The sequence below is a fragment of the Macaca nemestrina genome, chromosome 17 (genome assembly GCF_043159975.1).
Source record: "Macaca nemestrina isolate mMacNem1 chromosome 17, mMacNem.hap1, whole genome shotgun sequence".
Classification (NCBI taxonomy): Eukaryota; Metazoa; Chordata; class Mammalia; order Primates; family Cercopithecidae; genus Macaca; species Macaca nemestrina.
The window spans coordinates 17,518,325-17,541,282 of NC_092141.1; the positions used below are offsets into that span (position 1 = coordinate 17,518,325).

At 45.1% G+C, this 22,958-nt stretch overlaps 1 protein-coding gene and 1 long non-coding RNA gene across 4 annotated transcripts in view; one reads left to right on the forward strand and one right to left on the reverse strand.

The window, feature by feature from the left end:
- The first annotated feature begins 174 nt into the window (after window positions 1–174).
- On the forward strand, window positions 175–9,630 carry LOC139359456 (uncharacterized). Its single transcript, XR_011615434.1, has 3 exons — window positions 175–261; window positions 2,498–2,587; window positions 9,439–9,630. It is a non-coding gene; the product is annotated as an uncharacterized lncRNA (long non-coding RNA).
- A 137-nt stretch (window positions 9,631–9,767) lies between these two features.
- The window catches only part of LOC105491069 (COP9 signalosome subunit 3), a 38,118-nt gene continuing 24,927 nt past the window's right edge, over window positions 9,768–22,958 (reverse strand). For all 3 annotated transcript variants that reach the window (XM_071082411.1, XM_071082413.1, XM_071082412.1), the window contains 5 exons: window positions 22,439–22,612; window positions 17,461–17,547; window positions 11,843–11,956; window positions 10,415–10,495; window positions 9,768–10,084 (listed from right to left, as the gene is read on the reverse strand). In XM_071082411.1, coding sequence (XP_070938512.1) covers window positions 10,031–10,084; window positions 10,415–10,495; window positions 11,843–11,956; window positions 17,461–17,547; window positions 22,439–22,612 — 510 coding nt within the window. In that variant the 3' untranslated portion in view covers window positions 9,768–10,030. The remainder of the gene's footprint in view (window positions 10,085–10,414; window positions 10,496–11,842; window positions 11,957–17,460; window positions 17,548–22,438; window positions 22,613–22,958) is intronic.

Genomic DNA, 22,958 nt, shown 5'->3' on the forward strand with positions numbered 1-22,958 from the left:
GCTCCCTGTCCACTTAAAAGAGAAAAATAAAGAAAAAACGTTATAAGGGGTTGTCAGGCCTTTTTTTTTTTTTTTTTTGCTTCACCAATGGTTTTTATTACATTGCTGATGGAACCCGGCCTCTCCCTATATTGAGAGTATGGAAGGTGCGGGCGACAGCCGTCACGTGATGCGGGGAAGGCGCGGCGCCCGGGGGAGGTTGGTTGCGGAACTCGGGATCGGTGTGCGCGCGCATGTTTGGTATTCGGTCTTCCTCCCTCAGTACGTCTTTCTTAAAAATGTGAAAATCAGTTATTGAATAATATTCTTCTTTTGAGACGGAGTTTCGCTCTTGTTGCCTAGGCTGGAGTGCAGCGGGGCGACCTCGCCTCACTGCAACCTCCGCCTCCCGGGTTCAAGCGATTCTCCTGCTTCAGCCTCCCGAGTAGCTGGCGTTACAGGCGTCCGCCACCACGCCCGGCTAATTTTTTTGTATTTTTTGCAGAGACGAGGTTTCACCCTGTTGGCCAGGCTGGTCTTGAACCCCTCACCTCAGGTGATCCACCCGCCTCGGCCTCCCAAAGTGCTGGGATTGCAGGCTTGAGCCACCACGCCCGGCCTGAATAATATTTTTTAAAACTTGAGCGCCTATTACTAAATTTATCTACTTAGAAGTTAATTGGAAAGACATTAGTTCGTGATGTAGTGTGGGTCGTTCCAGCGAAGACCGGAGGGAGATGGGACTCGGAGCCTGACCCGCCTGCGCGCGCTGTCCCCTGGGGTGCGGCCGCCTGGGAGCCTTCCACCGCGGCAGAGGCTGTGGTTGCCACAAGGTCTCCAGAGTGTGCTTACCAGGAATACAGTAGAAAAATGGGTGGTTGTGTTTTTGAAATCACAGAGGTCACTTTTTTTTTCCTTTTAAATTTCCTTGTTTTGGCCGGGCGCGGTGGCTCACGCCTGTAATCCCAACACTTTGGGAGGCCGAGGTGTGCGGGTCACGAGGTCAACACGAGGTCAAGAAATCGAGACCGTCCTGGCCAACAGGTGAAACTCCGTCTCTGCTAAGAATACAAAAAAAAATTACCTGGGCGTGGTGGCGCACGCTTGTAGTCACAGCTGCTCGGGTGGCTGAGTTAGGAGAATTGCTTGAACCCGGGAGGCAGAGGTTGCAGTAAGCCGAGATCGCGTCTCCGCTCTCCAGCCCGGTACAGAGCGAGCCTCCGTCAAAAAAAAAAAAAAAAATTCCATGTTCTGTTGAAAAAGGGACACGAGAAAATAACGAAATTGCAGCTTGTGTTTTCTGCCGTCTTATAGTAGCCGGGTAAAGATTAAGGAATATGAGGTGGCGTTACGAGGTTAGGCATTGCCTTTATGTGTTTAATTATTCTTACCAAGTGAATTCCTCCCGCTGTTGGACAGCGCAAACTTAATTTGTGAGGAGGTAGTAAGTTACTACAGGGTGATTTTATTTTATTTTATTTTACTTTATTGTATTGTATTGTATTTTACTTTATTTTATTTTATTTTTATTTTATTTTCAGTTTGTTAGTGGAGGTCACCACCTTGCTCAGATTATCCTTATTTCCATGGTGATAGGCTACTGGAGTAAGGTTATTAAACCACTGCATTTTCAGTAAAAGGCAATGTGCATTCACCACAGCTGGGCTCAATTTAGGCCATTAACATCTTTCCCAACACCACTGGCTTCAGCCACCTACCTCTTTTGGAGGTACTTTCACAAACCTATAAATCTTAAAAACAAAATGAACAACTGCCAAATCTTTGCCTCAGTGAATTGTACTAAAGGTTAGTTAAATTGGGCTCTCATGGGGTATAAACTTTCAAGGACATGCAACAAAAGGGACATCTTAGAAGGAGGAAAATGTACCCATTCTCATGGGAAAGAATCGAAACTCAGCAGTAATGTTCAGAAAGCACAGATATCAATAATGTTCAACCATTCACAACCAAATGAAATGCAATGCTAATCTCAAAGCTTCTATCCCATAGTGGAAATTGTATGAAATGATTCCAGAAGCTCTGGATATGTTACTGCCTGGCACACATACAATCCAGAACGTGTTTTTTCCACCACTGAAGTAGGCTCAGTCGGAATTAAGATTTCTTGATGCTTTTCTGTCTTCTTACTACTGCTAAACCAAGAGGCTTCATTACAGCTAAGTATCCAAACTGATCAATCACTTGTAAGCCATCAGTTGCCAGTACCATAGAGCCAAGTGGTGGGAAAAAGTCACATCTCATTCAGAAATTTCTTTTAGAGTTTTTTATATGTACCCTTAGCCACAGGAGCTCTCATGTAGCTGTAGGATAGACCTGGGCTTTATCTTTCAGTCAAACCACATGTCAATGACTCTTAGTTTCCAGTTTCAGGAAGAAAGGGTGTAGTTCATTTATAAGCATTTCAATTTAATATTTTTAATCACATCTCATCATTTTAAAGTGACTATAATAGATTCCCTGTTACAAAAATTGTGATCTAAGCTTTTGTTTCTTCCAGCGACTGAGAAAACATTCCGTTTTTAGATGTTTTGAACAGTTTAGGAGTCTGGTCAGCTGCTGAAAGGAAGCAAGCAATGAGTAACAGAAGGTGAGATTCATGCACAATTTTTTTTTTTTTTTTTTTTTGCGACAAGAGTCTCGCTCTGTCTCCTATGCTGGAGTACAGTGGCGCCATCTCCACTCACTGCAAGCTCCACCTCCCGGGTTCAAGCCATTCTCCTGCCTCCGCCTCCCGAGTAGCTGGGACTACAGGTGCCCGCCACTGCGCCCGGCTAATTTCTTTTTGTATTTTTAGTAGAGACGGGGTTTCACTATGTTAGCCAGGATGGTCTGGATCTCCTGACCTCATGATTCGCCCGCCTCGGGCTCCCAAAGTGCTGGGATTACAGGCGTGAGCCACCGTGCCCGGCCACAATTTCTTTTATATATATATATATTTTTGAGATGGAGTCTTGCTCTGTTGCCAGGCTGGAGTGCAGTGGCATGATCTCAAGTCACTGCAACCTCTGCCTCCTGGGTTCAAGCAGTTCTCCTTCCTCAGCCTCCCAAGTAGCTGGGACTACAGGCACATGCCACCAGGCTCAGCTAATTTTTGTATTTTTAGTAGAGATGGGGGTTTCACCATGTTGGTCACACTGGTCTCGAACTCCTGACCTCGTAATCTGCCCTCCCAAAGTGCTAGGATAACAGGCGTGAGCCACTGCACCCAGCCCATGCACAATTTCTAAATTCAGGTTTTAGGTAATTAGACAATCAACTCTGCACATAAGGCGTCCGGTCAGTTGTGAGGTATGAATTATTAGTGGTCCAATAAAGGCGATTAGTATTAATTTAATATTTCTTACCATAGCAATTTCTGTAAGCTTTTAAAAATTAACCTCTCTCCACCAATTAGAATTCATCTGCTATGCCTTTTGTGTTTTAATCTACTGCTAGGTGCCTATTAAATACCAAGTGTAGAAAGTTTAACAGTCAACTATAGAGCCAGTCTATGGATTCAGACTTATTAAATGTTTTTGCAATTAAAGCTCTCTGATTTCAGCCTTTGATGTCAGGAAAGGATACAGATAGGATTTTGTCTTTGTTCACTATCGTTAAGTAATTCAATTTACTTAAAAAGCCATCACATTTTCTTATTCACAGATACCTGATTTACCTAGTCATTTTCTCTGGCCCCTTTGCAGCTGCTCAGACTTTGGTGCAAATAACATCACCTTCCACAAAGTGGGTACTAATTCAGGTTGGAACCCAGAAACTTAGGACTTACAAACTCAAAACTTCATTTTTGTTTTGTGATTTTTGTTTTTTTTGAGACGGAGTCTTGCTCTGTTGCCCAGGCTGGAGTGCAGTGGTGCGATCTCAGCTCACTGCAACCTCTGCCTCCCGGATTCAAGTGATTCTTCTGCCTCAGCCTCCCGAGTAGCTGGGACTACAGGCACATGCCACCACGCCCGGCTAATTTTTCTTTTTTTTTTTTTTTTTTGAGATGGAGTCTCGCTCTGTCGCCCAGGCTGGAGTGCAGTGGCCAGATCTCGGCTCACTGCAAGCTCCGCCTCCCAGGTTCCCGCCATTCTCCTGCCTCAGCCTCCCGAATAGCTGGGACTACAGGCGCCCACCACCTCGCCCGGCTAGTTTTTTGTATTTTTTTAGTACAGACGGGGTTTCACCATGTTCGCCAGGATGGTCTCGATCTCCTGACCTCGTGATCCGCCCGTCTCGGCCTCCCAAAGTGCTGGGATTACAGGCTTGAGCCACCGCGCCCGGCCTAATTTTTCATATTTTTAGTAGAGATGGGGTTTTACCATGTTAGCCAGGATGGTCTCCATCTCCTGACCTCATGATCTGCCCACCTTGGCCTCCCAAACAAAGTGCTGGGATTACAGGCGTGAGCCACTGTGCCTGGCCGATCTGATGGTTTTTAAAATGGGAGTTTCCCTGCACAAGCTCTCTGTTTGCCTGCTGCCATTCATGTAAGACGTGACTTGCCTCCCACCATGACTATGAGGCCTCCCCAACCACCTGGAACTGTAAGTCCATTAAGCCTCTTTTGTAAATTGTCCAGTCTCAGGTGTGTCTTCATCAGCAGCACAAGACTAGACTAATACAGATGACATGGAGAAGATCTGGCACCACACCTTCTGCAGTGAGCTGCATGTGGCCTCACTTGGTGAGCACCCAGTGCTACTGACCAAGGCCCCCCTGAACCCCCAGGCCAACAGAGAGAAGATGACTCAGATCATGTTTGAGACCTTTAACACCCGGGCCATGTATGTGGCCATCCAGGCCATGCTGTCCCTCTGCACCTCTGGGCATACCACTGACGTCCTGGACTCTGGACATGGGGTCACCCACATGGTGCCCATCTACAAGGGCTATGCCCTCCCCCATGGCATCCTGTGTCTGGACCTGGCTGGCCAGGACCTGACTACCTCACGAAGATCCTCACCAAGCTCGGCTACAGCTTCATCACCACGGGCGAGCAAGAGATCGTGCGTGACAAGGAGAAGCTGTGTTGCCCTTTGAGCAGGAGATGGCAACTACCACACCCTCCACCTCCCTGGAGGTGCCCTATGGCCAGGTCATCGCCATTGGCAACGAGCAGTTCCAGTGTCTGGAGGCACTGTTCCAGCCTTCCTTCCTGGGCATGGAATCTTGCAGCATCCACAAGACCACCTTGAACTCATCATGAAATGTGACGTGGACATCTGCAAAGACCAGTATGCCAACACGTGCTGTCTGGCAGCACCACCATATACCAGGGCATCCTGACAGGATGCAGAAGATCACTGCCCTGGCACCCAGCACCATGAAGATCAAGATCATTGTGCCCCGCCCCAAGCGCAAGTACTCGGTTGGATCGGCAGTTCCATCCTGGCCTCACTGTCTACCTTCCAGCAGATGTGGATCAGCAAGCAGGAGTAAGACGAGTCGGGCCCCTCCATTGTCTACCACAAATGCTTCTAAACGGACTGTGAGCCGATGCGTAGCTTTTGCTGCATAGGTTAATTCTGAAGTATAAATTTGCCCCTGAGGCCGGGCACAGTGGCTCAGGCCTGTAATCCCTGCACTTTGGGAGGCTGAGGTGGGCGGATCACAAGGTCAGGAGATCAAGACCATCCTGGCTAGCATGGTGAAACCGCCTCTCTACTAAAAATACAAAAAAATTAGCCGGGCGTGGTGGTGGGCGCCTGTAGTCCCAGCTACTTGGGAGGCTAAGGCAGAAGAATGGTGTGAGCCCAAGAGGTGGAGCTTGCAGTGAGCCAAGATCGTGCCACTGCCCTCCAGCCTGGGCAACAGAACGAAACTCCATCTCAAAACAAAAACAAAAACGTGTCCCTGGCAAATGCACACACCTCATACTAGCCTCACGAAACTGGAATAAGCCTTCGAAAAGAAATTTGTCCTTAAGGTTTGTATTCAGTATCAGCACTGGATTGTAAAACTTATTGCTGATTTTGACCTTGTATTCAAGTTAACTGTTCTCCTTGGTATTTGTTTAATACCCTATACATATCTTTGATTTCAACCCTTAGTACATGTGGCTTGGTGACTTCATGGCCAAGGTAAGAACTGGCTTGTGGAAGACAGGTCGGTGGCTTGGTGAGTCTGTGTGGCCAGCAGTCTCCGATCTGTGCAGTGTATTAATGTGTCAGAGCTGAGTATTCTGGGATTTCTGTAGAGCCTGGTAAGGGCTCCTGAACCAATTGTTTCTATCTTGCCGGTCTATCTGGGTTAGAAAAGTCCAAGCCGTAGGACCCAGTTTCCTTTCTTAGCTGATGTTTTCCTGCCAGAACACCATGAGCTGCTACTTGTCTTGAGTTGGAAGCAGTTTGCATTTCCACCTGTAAATGTATTCATCCTTTTAATTTATGTAAGGTTTTCTTGTATGCAATTCTCGATTCTTTGAGATGACAACACATTTTGTTTTTTTACCGTTATGTAAGAACATCAGGCCCCGGCAACATGTCATTGTGTAAGGAAAAATGAAAGTACTGCTATAAAAGAAACAAAAAAATTGGCTGGGCACGGTGGCTCACGCCTGTAATCCCAGCACTTTGGGAGGCCGAGGTGGGTGGATTGCTTGAAGTCAGGAGTTTCAGCCTAGCCTGGCCAACATGGTGAAACCCTGTCTCTAGTAAAATGCAAAAGTTAGCTAGGTGTGGTGGCAGGTGCCTGTAATCCCAGCTACTAGGGAGGCTGAGGTGGGAGAATTGCTTGAACCCAGGAGGTGGAGGTTGCAGTGAGCCGAGATCACACCACTTCACTCCACTCTGGGCAACAGAGCAAGACTCCCATCTCAAAAAAAAAAAAAAATCAGGAGTCTCACTGAGGTAGTAGCTACAGTGAGCAGATACCATCCCTTAGGGGTTGGGGAACAAAGGGAAAAGATTGGGATGAATAGAATTTAGAATTCTGAAGGAGGGCACAGTGGGAAGATGGGGGAGGCCTGCCTCCGGCCCTTGTATCTCTAAGGGGCTGTGCTGAGGCTGATTCTAGGAGCATGGGGGAAACTGCACACTGGAAGCAGACTTGCCTGGACAATACTGCTCAACAGAGGCAGATGCAGGGAGGCTGTCGCTTTCTCCTCCAAGCTGTAATCCCCTTCCTGCTGGTTTGCAGAGGGTCTAGCCCAAGAATCACAACGCAGAACACAGAACAGGGGATTCAAAGCTGAGACGATGGTGACCAGCACTCCCCTCAAACACTGACTCAGGGTTTGCAGGTACTGGGACGAGGTTCTAAATAATATGTCCCTTTTCAGTTCAAAGTTTCCAAAAAAAAAAAAAAAAAAAAATGCAGTATTTTAATGAATCCACCTTGGGAAAAAAATTATAATAGCGTCCACATCATTAGCAGCTCACAAGAGAGTTACTTTTCACTTACATAGTCACGATTGATGAGTACTAGCAGTTCGCAGACACATTTTAAGTGATTTTGATTTCAGATTCAGATGAGAAGCTAATTTCGTTTTTTTAAAAAACAGGGTCTGTAATTCATTACACAGATAAAAGATCATTTGCCATTAAATATTTTGTTTCCTAAGTGCAGGTATATGTAAACAAGTGAAAGTGATGCAACCCACAAATAGTCCTAATTCAAGTGCTAGAGAATTTGACAGTTTAGTTGATGGGTCAGAAAACTACAGGCTTCAGGTCAGACCTAGCATGCTGCCTACTTTGGTTTCCTTTTTTTTTTTTTGAGAGGGAGTTTTGCTCATTGCCCTTGCTAGAGTGCAATGGCGTGATCTTGGCTCACTGCAACCTCCATCTCCCGGGTTCAAGCAATTCTCCTGCCTCAGCCTCCTGAGTAGCTGGGATTACAGGTGCCTGCCACCATGCCCAGCTAATTTTTGTATTTTTAGTAGGTCAGGCTGGTCTCGAACTCTTGACCTCAGATGATCCGCCCACCTTGGCCTCCCAAAGTGCTGGGATTACAAGCGTGAGCCACCGTACTCGGCCACTGCCTACTTTTTATAGTTTTACTAGTAACATAGCCACAGTCGCTCATGTACAGCTTTACACTTCCCTGCAGCAACACAGGAGTTACAATAGGCCATATGACCTCCAAAGCCTAAGTGTGGACTCTTCTAAGGTAACGTTTTATGTGACTCATGAGGTTTCTTTTTTTTTTTTAAATACAGAGTCTTGTTCTTGTCACCCAGGCTGGAGTGCAATGACACAATCTTGGCTCACTGCAACCTCCGCTTCCCGGGTTCAAGCGATTCTCCTGTCTCAGCCTCCAGAGTAGCTGAAATTACAGGCACCCACCACCATGCCTGGCTAATTTTTTTGTAGTTTTAGTAGAGACGGGGTTTCACCACGTTGCCCAGGCTGGTCTCAAACTACTAACCTCAGGTGATCACCTGCCTCGGCCTCCCAAAGTGCCGGGATTACAGGCATTCCACCACACCCAGCTGAGGTTTCTTTTTTAAATAATGAAAATATGCCTTACCAGACAACTTGAAACATTTAAGAATTGAATGTTTGTAGTAATTTTTTTTTTTTTTTTTTTTTTGAGACGGAGTCTTGCTGAGTCGCCCAGGCTGGAGGGCAGTCGCACAATCTCAGCTCACTGCAAGCTCCGCCTCCTGGGTTTGCGTCATTCTCCTGCCTCAGCCTCCAGAGTAGAGTAGCTGGACTACAGGCGCCCGCCACCACACCCGGCTAATTTTTTGTATTTTTTAGTAGAGACAGGGTTTCACCGTGTTAGCCAGGATGGTCTTGATCTCCTGACCTCGTGTTCCACCTGCCTCGGCCTCCCAAAGTGCTGGGATTACAGGTGTGAGCCACCGCGCCCAGCTGAGAGAAATGTTTTTTAAGGACCAAATTTGATGTGTTTTAACCTGACCACACTTTATTCTGCTCCACACGATTCCAGGGCTAAATCAGTAAATCCTAGTCCAAATTCCTGTTATAGGAGAGGCCCTGAATATAATCAAAATGAAACGATCATTTTACCTGAAATGCTTTGAGAAGAAAAAGTAGGAAAGCCTGCCATTTGTCTCTTAAAAACTCTAAGTCAAGAGGGGGAAAAAAGCCATTTTCAAGACTACAAAATTGTAGTGCACACTAAAGGTTGGAAACCACCTTTGACACCACCTGGGCAACACGGCAAAACCCCATCTCTACCAAAAAAAAAAATTAGCTGGCTGTGGTGGTGCTTGCCTGTAGTCCAGCTACTTTGGAAGCTGAAGTGGCAGAATCACCTGAGCCTGGGAAGTTGAGGTAAGCCGTGACGGCACCATTGCACTGCAGCCTCAGTGACAGAGACCCTGTCTCCAAAAAAAAAAAAAAAAAAAAAAAGTGAAGCACCAATGGCAATGGCATCTCATAATCCACAACTCATATTCTTACTAATATGCATGTTAATTTTAATTTTAAAAATTAACTTATGCCTCAGGGACGCTATCCTTTGTTTTCTTTTTTTTTTCGTAAATAGAGACAGGGTCTCACTATGTTCACCAAGGTGGTCTGAATTCCTGGCCTCAAGCAATCCTGCCTCGGCTTCCCAAAGTGCTAGGATATTACAGGTGGGAGCCACTATGTCTGTCTGTCTGGACTTTTTTTCTTTTTATTTTCTGAAGACACTGATGACAACTTTTATATTTTTTTAAGATACAAATTTGTCAATGAATAAAACAACTTTCAGATTCAAATCTTCCAAAAATTCCTAAAATCCAACTATTTCTGTTCACAATGAATGTACTTATTAAAAACTTTTCAGAGGACAAAAAAGTGATGCAGAAGAAACATTAATGTTCAAGCAACTTAAAACAAAAAGGTAGATTTAATGCAATAACAATAATCTGAGGATAAATAAATCCACGACAGACTTTAAAGTTTGCAAATCTGTTTCCTTTCTTTGCAGAGAGAATGGTTTTCTGAAAGCACATAGGACTGAAGATGTCAAAACAAAACTTAATTTCTTAGTCTCCAGGTGACACAGGCTTGGTCCTCTCTGCTGCCCTCCGAACACTTGCCACTGGCCAAGATGGTAGTTTCTCTTGTTTAGCTCAGGATGGATGTTAGTTTCAAGAATAACTGGATGGTTTGTTTCCTGAATCATCTTCTTGTGAGCCCATACTCTGTAAAGGGAAAGTGAAGTTATGTATTTATGTTTGCTTTTATCGAGGGTTCCCCAGCAGCCCAATAAGCACACCAGTTACCCTGTCCCTCCCAGAACAAAGCCACCCTGTGAACAAGGGCAGGCAATTCCAGGAACCACTCTAAGCATCCCTAAGTGTACTTCCAGGCCATTGTTTGAAAATGCTCTCAACTAGTATTTCTCCATGACCGTACTGGTAAGGGTTTCAAGAAATATTTAGTAACCTGAAACTTAATTCCTGTGCCTGATGTGACAACACCCCTCCTTCTCCACCCAGCCTACTTCTTATAACAAGGGGAACCCTCATCACCTTTTGTACAAACTGAGGGTTCACTGTGATCTCCTGGTCCATGGCTTTCAGCCGCTCATCCAGCTCTATGCACTTCAGCATCTGCATGACAGGCACATTAGAAGGTGGTCAGCAGCAGGTTTAGGTCAGCTGCATCCTTTTTAACTTCGACTGTTCACAAGGGCGCTGTAGGTTCACAATCTCTTGACATGAAACCCCTGGGGCCACATGGGTTTTGGAGCCAGCGTATTTTGGACTCAGAAAGCTAATACATGTACCATATAATACCCAACATCCCACCCAGCAGGATCTAGGCAAACCTCATAATCAAACACATAGTATCTTTTGCAGGGAAACTGGAGTATATTCACACAGATCAATGAAGACTAGACACCATTTCAGGTGACATTTTGCGATCAAATTGTTTTAAAAAAAGTTTTCTGAGATTTAATATTCAGTTCACTTCACTGCTCAGAGGTAAAAAACAGAGACCACCCACAAAACGCCCCCTTCAGCCCCCAGAATCAGGACAGCATGCCCTCAGGAGACAGGCTGCAGCCCAGTGTTGCCTGAAGGGGACTGTCAGGGAGGGCTTTGCTCTTCTCCTCCAGCCACCCCGGCTCTGCTTCTCACATAGCTCCAGAGATGTTTCCTGATCTCCCAACCTGGAACTCCAGACATTTCAGCAAAAACACAAGGCTCTATGTTGTAAGTGGCAGCTGTGAATAGATAAAAGTTATACTAGGGCCTTTAAGTGTTTTCAGAGTTAAGGGAGGTTTTGATGAGCTAGCTGGGATATCTAACCCACCATTTATTTATAGCCATACAATCTGGGAGAGTTTTGATTTTTGAGACAGTCTCCCTCTGTTGCCCAGGCTGGAGTGCAGTGGCACGATCTCAGCTTACTGCAACATCTGCCTCCCAGGTTCCAAGAGATTTTCCTGCCTCAGCCTCCAGAGTAGCTGGGATTACAGGCACAAACCACAACACCCAGATCATTTTAAATTTTTTATTCTTTTTTAGTAGAGACAGGGTTTTGCCATGTTGGCCAGGCTGGTCTTGAACTCCTGACCTAGGTGATCCACCCACCTGAGCCTCCCAAAGTGTTGGTATTATAGGCATGAGCCACCACACCCAGCCTGGAAGAGTTTTAAGCAGCCCATTCTGGGTTTATTTTGTTGTTGTTGCTTTTCTTGAGACAGAGTCTTGCTCTGTCACCCAAGCTGGAGTGCGGTGGCACAATCTTGGCTCACTGTAATCCCCATCTCCAGGGTTCAAGCGATTGTCCTTAAGCAGCCAATTTTGAAATTAACTTTCTAGTAACTAAGATGTTCATAGACTGGGAACTACCTGTACTTAAAACTAAAATTATCCTGGAACATAGAAGCAGTATTTCGAATACATCTCGACCATCAATTAAAAAAATAAAAACCAGGCATTCATGTTTACCTCCTGATCAATATTATGAAGCATGGCTGGGTTATTATATTTTTCAGGGTTATCATGGAAACTGACCATACCATCCTTCTGGTTAATACTTGCAAAAATCTCACCATCTTCTATCTACAAAAAAAAAAAAAACAAAACAGGAAAGCAGTTTAGATCTGAATGCTATATGAATAGTCATCCAGTATAATCAGAGAGAAGCATAGAAGGCAACATGGATATAAATAAACTTGTATATTTTTAAGTGCCATGTTTATCCAAGTATTTATTAAATACCTACTATTTGCTAGGCAGCATTATCGATGCTAAGAGGTATAAAACTGATACACACAAAATCCCTGCCCCTGCATTTTTGTTATTGAGGTGAGGTTCACACAACATAATTAACCATTTAATTTAATTTATTTATTTGAGATGGAGGCTCGCTCTGTCCCCCAGGCTGGAGTGCAGTGGTGCGTTCTCAGCTCACTGCAACCTCTGCCTCCCGGGTTCAAGCAATTCTCCTGCCTCAGCCTCCCAAGTAACTGGAATTATAGGTGCCTGTCACCATGCCAGGCTAATTTTTTTGTCTTCTGGTTTTTTTTGAGATGGAGTTTCGCTCTTGTTGCCCAGGCTGGAGTGCAATGGCGTAATCTTCACTCACTGCAACCTCCGCCTCCTGGGTTCAAGCGATTCTCCTACCTCAGCCTCCCGAGTAGCTGGGGTTACAGGCATGCGCCACCACGCCTGGCTAATTTTGTATTTTTAGTAGAGATGGGGTTTCTCCATGTTGATCAGGCTGGTCTTGAACTCCCGACCTCAGGTGATCCACCCACCTCGGCCTCCCAAAGTGCTGGGATTACAGGCATGAGCCACCGCGCCTGGCCATTTCTTTGTATTTTTAATAGACATGGGATTCACCATGTTGGCCAGGCTGGTTTTGAACTCTTAACCTCAAGTGATCCACCCGCCCTGGCCTCCCAAAATGCTGGGATTACAGGCATGGGCTACCACGCCTGGCCTACCATTTTAAAGTGAGCAATTAATTGGCACTGAATGCATTCTACAATGTTGTGCAACCACCATCTCTAGTTCTGGAGCGTTTTCATCACCCCAGAAAGAGGTCCTAGGCCCATCAGCAGTCCCTCCCCATTCCCTCCTCTTCCTCCCAGTCCCTGGAAACCACCAATCTGTTCTTGTCTCTTATGGATTTGCCTTTTCTGGATATATGAATGGAATCATACACTATGTAATCTTTTGTGGTCTGGCTTCCCTTAGCATGATGTGTTTGAGGTGCCCTTGCATTTTTCAACATCAACTGCATTGAGATATAATTTACATTGCCTTTTGTTTTTGAGATGGGGTCTCGCTGTGTCGCCCAGGCTGGAGTACAGTGGCTCGATCTCTGCTCACTGCAACCTCCACCTGCTGGGTTCAGGGGATTCTCCTGCCTCAGCCTCCTAAGTAGCTGGGACTACAGGTGCATGCCACCATGCCCAGCTAATTTTTTGTACTTTTAGTAAAGATGAAGTTTTGCCATGTTGGCCAGGCTGGGCCACTGTACTTTTACTGCACTCCAGCCTGGGCGACAGAGCCAGACTCCGTCTCAAAAAAAAAAAAAAAAGTAAAGCCTGACAGGTTTTCATTTTATCCCAGTGGAAACTATCCTCTGATTCTTCAAGATAACTTCACTACCACTGGGGATTCCAAGATAGATTCAAGGTCTATATATCATTTATTTGCATCAGTTACTGGGGATTTATTTGACTGATCCTCAAAGCCAAATCTTGCCCATGAAGTCAAAAAGTGAGATACCAATAAAAGTGCCAAACAGGTATTTAATTTCTAACAAGATGTTCCACACGGTGATAATCACTTGTCCATTTGTTAGCAGTGAAACTGCTGGCCTACTCCTCTCTAGCTTTGGAAGGGATAGATGCCAGTTAGTGAAACAGCAACCAGCCCAATACATATTATATAAAATGCATAGTTCTCTATATGATCACAGAGAGCTGCTGCTTTAAGCAGATGGAATGTACCTAAGCAAAATTTGGAGTTACCTTCACCACAGCAGCACTATTCATAATAAAGAAATCAGAATTGGAAACAACCCCAATGTCCAACTATTTATTTATTTATTTTTTGAGAATGAGTCTCGCTCTGTCGCCCAGGCTGGAGTGCAGTGGCACGATCTTGGCTCAATGCAAGCTCCGCCTCCCAGGTTCACACCATTCTCCTGCCTCAGCCTCCCAGTAGCTGGGACTATAGACACCTGCCACCATGCCCAGCTAATTGTACTTTTAGTAGAGATGAGGTTTCACTGTGTTAGCCAGGATGGTCTTGATCTCCTGACCTCGTGATCTGCCCGCCTCAGCGTCCCAAAGTGCTGGAATTATAGGTGTGAACCATCTCACCCGGCCTTTTTTTTTTTTTTTTTGAGACAGAGTTTTGCTCTTGTCACCCAGGCTGGAGTGCAATGGCATGATCTCCAGTCACTGCAACCTCCGCCTCCTGGGTTCGAGCAATTCTCCAGCCTCAGCCTCCCAAGTAGCTGGGGTTACAGGCACCCACCACCATGCCCAGCTAATTTTTTTTTGTATTTTCAGTAGAGACAGGGTTTCACCATGTTGGCCAGGCTGATCTTGAACTCCTGACCTCAGGTGATCCGCCTGCCTCAGCCTCCCAAAGTGCTGGGATTACAGGCACCACGCCCACCCTGTCCAACTAATTAAAATGGAAAGGCGTATCAAACACTGGAACATTGCAGCCTTGAAAATGAATGAACTACGGCTACATACAGCATCACACATGACTCTCACAATGCTGAGCCAAAAAAACCAGATCCCCAGAAAGTATGTGCTGTATGTTTCCTTCTACATTAAGCTCAGAAACAAACACAACTAAAATAGGATGTTAGAAGTCAGGATGGGAACGACCTTTCTAGAGAGGCACAGAGCTGGAAGCAGGCATGAGGGATCATTTTCCAGGTGCTGGTCATATTCTGTTCCTTCTAGGTGTTGGAATCTTTGTGAAAATGTGTTTAGTCGTACAGTTAAGTGTACTTTTCCAATGTTTACTTTAAAAAAAGAAAAAAAAACCCTGCCCTCACAGACCTTTCATTCCAGGAGAAGGGTTTCTAAAGCCTGGCAGTTCTGACATTTGGGAGCATATAATGCTTTGGTGTGTGGGCTGTCCTGGGTACTGTAGGATGTTTAGCAGCATCCCTGGCCTGCATCCATTCGATGCCAGTAGCACCCCCATCTATGAAAACCAAAACTGCTTCCAGATGTTGCCTAATGTCTCCTGGCAGACAAAATCACCCTCAGAGGAAAACCACTGCTCCAGAGCCTGTCAGGGTGTCTGGGCTGGTTAAGCAGGGTTCAAAACTCACAACCACTTTGACCCCTCAATGCATTGCTAGCTTGCATGTCCTGTCTGGTGTCATAACCACTCATGTGTTTCTTCTCACTCACACTGAAGAGGGAATTTCTTGGGGAAAGAGTCTATAGCTTACTTATTCTGTGCAAGCCCTGTGGGATTACTAAGATGCTCTTAGCAGACACAAGTCATAGAGGTATGATTTTGTTTGGTGTGTACATGTTTTGAGTGGTAGGTTGAAGCAAAAAACCCTTTAGAACACTTGTAAATTGAACTATCAAAATGAAATACTCAGCTGGGTGCAGTGGCTGGATCCAGCTGTAATCCCAGCACTTTGGGGGGCCAAGGTGGGAAGGTCACTTGAGGCCAGAAGTCTCAAGTTATGCCTGGCCAACATAATAAGACCCTGTCTCTATAAACAGTTTAAAAATCAGCTGGGTGTGGTGGCACACATCTGTAGCCCCAGCTACTTGGGAGGCTGAAGTGAGAAGATCATTTAAGCCTAGGCAGTCAAGGCTGCAGTGAGCCATGATTACGCCACTGCACTCCAGCCTGGGCAACACAGCAAGACCTTGTCTCAATAAATCAATCAATCAAAATATGGTATTCTGTTATCACAAGGGAAACTAGTTTTATTACTCCTAATTCTGAAATCATACAGGGGGTCATATGAAGCTTTGCCTGTCCTGAGCTGAGGACACAGGTTTTCAGTGAACTAAAACCAGATCAGAACTATATACTTATGTAACTGAATAGGTAGGTAGATTACAATACATCACTGTGGCGGGTTATCATACAGTCATTTAAATGATGCTTATCCAAATCAGGAGTGGATGCCTGGTTGGGGTGGGGCTAAGAGTGGGGAAATGCAACTGGGAGGTGATAAAGAGGGAATGTCAGGGCGCTGGTGCTATTTCATTTCCTAAGCTGGGTGGTAAGTCCATGGGTGTGTGCTCTGGCCTCCTTTATGTCAGTGCTGTTCAGTGTAATAATCATCATGGACCAAAACCCTTAGTGAGGGAAGAGGCTGAGTCAGAATGTTAGTCAATGATGTCACTAAGCACACTGTAGTTCAGCAAACACTGTTCAGCAAGATTTCTTGCTGCAGCAGTTGGCTGATGTACATACTGGCAAAAGCTTGTGATCTCATCACAGATAAGCAGAGAAAGTAGCCCTACGTCATACCTCTTTGTATACCCAAAATATTTCATGAGTGTTATAAGGTTTACAAAAATCCTGATAATGAAAATATGTAAATATAGGCACCTGTAATACCAGCTACTCGGGAGGCTGAGACGGGGGAATTGCTTGAACCCTGGAGGCAGGGGTTGCAGTGAGCTGAGATCACACCACTGCACTCCAGCCTGGGCAACAGAGTGAGAGTCTGTCTCAAAATAAAATAAAATAGAAAATAATAAGGAGTACAGGGCTGAGTGCAGTGACTCATGTAATCCAACAATTTGGGAGGCCCAGGAGGGCAGACTGAGCCTAGGAGTTCAGGCCCAGCCTGGGCAACATGGAGAAACCCCATTTCTTAAAAAAAAAAAAAAAAAAAAATACAAAAATTAGGTATGGTGGCACATGCCTGTAGTCCCAGCTACTTGGGAGGCTGAGATGGGCGGATTACTTAAACCCAGGGAATTGAGGCTGCAGTGAGCCAAGATTGTGCCACTGCACTCAAGCCTGGGAAACAAAATGAAGCTATCTAAAAAAAAAAAAAAAAAAAAAAAAAAAAAAGGAGCACAAATAGGACACAAGCCTGGTATGTATATCATATGAGCACACCAAAACTAGAAACCATATAGACTATAAGGAAATAGACCAAATTGTCAATAGTGGTTGACTTTGGAGGTTGCCCAGCTTTTCTCCTTTTAAAATAGTTTCCACAATGAACATCTGTTACAGGAACAAAAATCCAGTAATTAATTTTTAAAGAAATGAAAATCCAGGCCAGGCACAGTGGCTCATGCCTGTAATCCCAGCACTTTGGGAGGCCGAGGCAGGCAGATCATGAGGTCAGGAGTTTGAGACCAGCCTGACCAACATGGTGAAACCCCGTCTCTACTAAAAATACAAAAAATTAGCTGGGCGTGGTGGTGCATGCCTGTAGTCCCAGCTCTCGGGAGGCTGAGGCAAGAGAATCACTTGAATTCGGGACGTGGAGGTTGCAGTGAGCCGAAACTGTGCAACTACACTCCAGCCTGGCGACAGAGCGAGACTCCATCTCAAAAAAAAAAAAGAAAGGAAAAAGAAAATACACTTACCATGTGCAGAACATATTTTTCTGCCTCCTGAGGTCCAGATAACTGCACGCGACTTGCCATATCTTGTAATGACAGAGTTAAAAAGGTCTGAAAGTCAGAAGCAGAATTAGTCACAGGTAGGAACAACGAAGGAAAGACATTTTATTAAAATGTGTACAGAGCGGCCAGGCGCGGTGGCTCACGCCTGTAATCCCAGCATTTTGGGAGGCCAAGGCAGGTAGATCACGAGGTCAGAAGATCGAGACAATGCTGGCTAACACAGTGAAACCCCGTCTCTACTAAAAATACAAAAAAGAGGGGCCAGGAGTGGTGGCTCACGTCTGTAATCCAAGCACTTTGGGAGGCCAAGCTGGGCAGATCATGACCATCGTGGCTAACAAGGTGAAACCCCGTCTCTACTAAAGATACAAAAAATTAGCCGGTATGGTGGCACATGCCTCTAGTCCCAGCTACTCGGGAGGCTGAGGCAAGAGAATCAGAGAATTGCTTGAACCCAGGAGACGGAGGTTGCAGTGAGCCGAGACTGCACCACTGCTCTCCAGCCTGGACGACAGAGCAAGACTCTATCTCAAAAAAAAAAAAAAAAAAAAAAAAAAAAAAAGTGTACAGAGCTCTTCCCACTGATGTACAGAATAAATTTGTGGAGATGACTTAAAACCGATGGGCCGGGCATGGTGGCTCACGCCTGTAATCCCAGCACTTTGGGAGGCCAAGGCGGGTGGATCACTTGACATCAAGAGTTCAAGACCAGCCTGGCCAACATAGTGAGACTCCACCTCTACTAAAAATGCAAAAATTAGCTGGGCGTGGTGGCAGGCACCTGTAATCCTAGCTACTCAGGAGGCTGAGGCAGGAGAATCGCTTAAACTTGGGAGGTGGAGGTTGCAGTGAGCTGAGATCACACCACTGCATTCCAGCCTGGGCGACAGAGTGAGACTCCATCTCAAAAAAAAATAAATAAGAATAAAAACTGATAAATCCAGTGGTTTGTCATCAATTTCCTAGAGAAGTAATGAAAAAGGATTAATTTTATATATATATGTAAACTGGAAAGGAATCCTAGGTATGTACATCATTATGAAGATTTTCATCTTTTGAATTTTGTATTAAACGTATCATCTATTAAATGTAATTGAAAAAATAACACTCATCATTCAAAATTCAAAGTAAACATTTTTAAACAAATGGGGGAATTAAATAAAAGAGGCTACACACTTGTGGTACGTGAGGGAAAACAGTGTTTACCACTGCTCTCTCAGGATCTCATGAAAAGGACCCCTTTCAGAAACACATTAAAAGAGCTCTATTCTTAATGGCAGCTGGCAATATTTACAACAATGGCATTTTCAGAGATGGGCATATTAAAACCCTCATCTTGAAAATTCCTTTTTTTTTTTTTTTTTTTTTTAAAGAGATGGAGTCTTGCTCTGTTGCCCAGGCTAGAGTGCAGAGGTGCAATCGTAGTTCACAGCAGCTCACGGGAACCTCCCGTTTCAGCCTCCTGAGTAGCTGAGACTACAGGTGTGCACCACTGTGCCCAGCTTATTTTATTTTTTTATTTTTTGTAGAGACGGGATCTTACTTAGTTGCTCAGACTGGTTTCGAGCTCCTGGTTTCAAGCTATCCTCCTGCCTCAGCTCCCCAAAGTGCTGGAAGTACAGGGGTAAGCCACTGTGCCTGGCCATAAATTCTTGATGAGCCAATAATTTTAAAACCTACATATACTTTAGTTCAGAGAACAGTACCCAAGAAACTGTAATTATTGCTAACTTTAATAAGTATACAAGTAGTTTAACGCAAATGAAGACTCAAAAGTCAACATTTTAGCCTGGCCAACACAGTGGGATCCCATCTCTACAAAAAATCTAAAAGTAGGCCAGACGCAGTGGCTCATCATGCCTGTAATCTTAGCACTTTGGGAGGCCGAAGTGGGCAGATCACTTAAAGTCAGGAGTTCCAGACCATGCTGGCCAACATGGTGAAACCCCGTCTCTACTAAAAATACAAAAATTAGCCAGGTGTGGTGGTGTGCACCTGTAGTCCCAGCTACTCAGGAGGTTGAGGCAGGAGAATCGCTCGAACCCAGGAGGTGGAGGCTGTGGTGAGCCAAGAATGCACCACTGCACTCCAGCCTGGGCAATACAGCGAGACTCAGTCTCAGAAAAAAAAAAAAAAAAAAAGCAGGTTCAAGAATAGAACATAGAGTATGACCCCAGTTACATATAATTGGGAGACTCTATGCATACACATAGAAAAGAAACAGAGAAGAGGAACCTAGAAAAACATCTACTAAAATGTTAACACAAAGTAATATTTCAATGTCAGAAGTGGCAGATTTAACCCACCCCTAGTTGCCTTCCATCCCAGCCATGCCATCACCTACTGATACAGTCTACCTGTTGAGGCTTCTTTGGATTTTCTAGTAAGAAAACTTGGCTAGAAAAATCCTTTGATGTTTCCCCCTTCTTTTCATTCTAGCACTGGGACATCATGCCAAAAATGGAGCAGCCACTATCACAGATATAACCTTCTGACTAGCTATGTACTTTAAAGACACGGTTCCTGCCCACCATACCTTATGGTAGCCCTTCCCAGGTCCCTTCAGCAGGCAGTGCTTGTGAGCTCAGTGTACCACAATACACCACTTCGTGTCAACACACAAAGGACCCAGGACCTTGATGACTTTGTAAGTCACTGCCCCAGCCCTGGAAAGACCATTTCAAGTTGAGACTCTTCCTGTTTGATCAAAAAAAAAAAAATTTTTTTTTTTTTTTTTTGAGATGGAGTCTCACTCTATCGCCCGGACTGGAGTGCAGTGGTGCAATCTTGGCTCACTGCAACCCCTATCTCCTAAATTCAAATGATACTCCTGCCTCAGTCTTCCGAGCAGCTGGGATTACAGGTACGTGCCACCACACTTTTGAAACTGTTATTTAATTTTCATTTGCTATTTTGCAATTTAACATCTTTTGTAACATGTACTATCTTTTATGTTTGTTAGCATTTGGGTTCTTTTATCTAAACCTCAATTACTAGTCACAAACAGAGTGCAGCTGTTTTTTAATGGCTACCTCTTGGTAAGGAAAGACAGAAATGTACTTAGAATGGTTCTGTTGGCACTTGGGCCAAAAAGAAAATTTCACAGAGAGAATTAGGCTGCTGGTTATTTAAGTCTCTTAGATCCTGGTCTTTTAAACCTGTAGGTCAAGTTGGTTTTTCTGGCTCACAAATTACACTGGTTTTGATCTTTGAGTTGATTTCTCTTTCATGTTCTTCATTTTTCTCTCATAAATTAACTTTTTACAAATTCACTACTGATTTCCTTCTGTTAGGAAGCTATGGCTAGTCTTTCTAGAGCATTTGGAAGGATTCTATTTCTTGGCCATTGACCCTCTCCTCACCTTCCTTCCTCTTCTCCTTAGGATCCTTTATCCTTGTATAAGGTCTGCCCACCTCAACAGCCACTGGGCTAGGGGAAGTCACCTCTCCCCTAAGTCCTCACATAGCCAAATCCATCAGCCTTTTCCATTGCTGGGTAGCCTAGCAACAAACAGCCCCTATTCTGGTTCCCTGGCTTTTCCCCAACCATCCATCACCATGGCTGACACAAGGCAAAGGATGTGCACAGGAACAGATGTGCCGTGTTCTCAGCAGCTGTGAACTGTGCATCTCTGGTCAGACTTCCCAAGAGAAAAAAGCAATCCTCTATTTGTTGAGCTATAGGATTCCTGTCACTTGCAGCCTATACCTTCCTAAAACACAAAATATTTCATTTTTCATTATTTTTCTGTACTGTTTGAACATTTGATATTAGGCACATTTTCTATAGTCAAAACCCAGCACGTTATTTTCATCTTGAAAATAAAAATTATATAATTGGCTTACATCCTAGAAGTCAATTGCACAAAGTTTGTACAACCCTGGCCTAAATTGTAATGTCCAAGTAGTACTATGTTCACATAAGATGTTCTCATTGGCCAGGCGCAGTGGCTCATGTCTGTAATCCCAGCACTTTCGGAGGCCGAGGTAGGTGGATCACATGAGGACAGGAGCTCGAGACAAGCCTGGCCAACATAGTGAAACCTTGTCTCTACAAAAAATACAAAATATTAGCTGGACGTGGTGGCTCACACCTGTGGTCCCAGCTGCTTGGGAGGCTGAGGCGGGCAGATCACTTGAGCTCAGGAGGCAGAGGTTGCAATAAGCCAAGATCACGCCACTGCACTCCAGCCTGGGCAACAGAGCAAGGCACTGTGTCACGGGGGATTAAAAAAAAAAAGATTTCTTATAGAGATCAGCACAGCCAGACAGGTTGCAAGGCTGGTCACAATGCATTGAGGTCTGCATCACTAGCATCCCTCATCTGCCCTGCTGGAGCTGCTGACCTCTCTGAGGCTGCCTTTCACTGTCTCCCAATGTAGCCGTGTCTCCTACCTTTCTTCCTCTTCACCTGCTCCAAATACCCTGCTCTAGCCCTGAAAAGACCAAAGGTATAAATCAAATTCTTTCTAAGAAGCCAATTACAAGAGAGTTCTCTCTCAGCACAGAAATCCTGCCATGCTTTATCCCTGTACCTGCTTCCTTAGCTCTGAAAACGGAGAGGCCGGGCGCCGTGGCTCAAGCCTGTAATCCCAGCACTTTGGGAGGCCGAGACGGGCGGATCACGAGGTCAGGAGATCGAGACCATCCTGGCTAATATGGTGAAACCCCGTCTCTACTAAAAAATACAAAAAACTAGCTGGGCGAGGTGGCGGGTGCCTGTAGTCCCAGCTACTCGGGAGGCTGAGGCAGGAGAATGGCGTAAACCCGGGAGGCGGAGCTTGCAGTGAGCTGAGATCCGGCCACTGCACTCCAGCCTGGACAACAAAGCGAGACTCCGTCTCAAAAAAAAAAAAAAAAAAAAAAGAAAACGGAGAGAAAGGGAAACATGGCCCCCAGGGTGTCAGGAGCTGCCCTGTGAAGGTGGCGCTTTCCTCACCTTTGTTAGCCTCTGAATATTCTTCTTATAAAGAGATGACAAGCATTGCTTCACCAGTCCCATGTTGTTATCACGAGTGAAAGTTTCACTGTGCTTATTCACCAGGTTTCGGAGTTCTGAGGGGTTGTTGGTTGAATACACTTGTGCTAACTCGTGGTATGCATTGCTAAGAGGCTAAAGATGCAAAGGAGGGAAAAAATCAGATTAGAACTTCAGAAGAGGCCAGGCGTGGTGGCTCACGCCTGTAGTCTCAACACTTTGGGAGGCCGAGGCAGGCGGATCACCTGAGGTTCAGGAGTTCAAGACCAGCCTGACCAACCTGAAGAAACCCCGTCTCTATTAAAAGTACAAAATTAGCCAGGCATGGTAGCACATGCCTGTAATCCCAGCTACTTGGGAGGCTGAGGCAGGAGAATCGATTGAATATGGGAGGTGGAGGTTGTGGTGAGCCGAGATCATGCCACTGCACTCCAGCCTGAGAGACAAAAGCAAAACTCTGCCTCAAAAAAAAAAAAAAAAA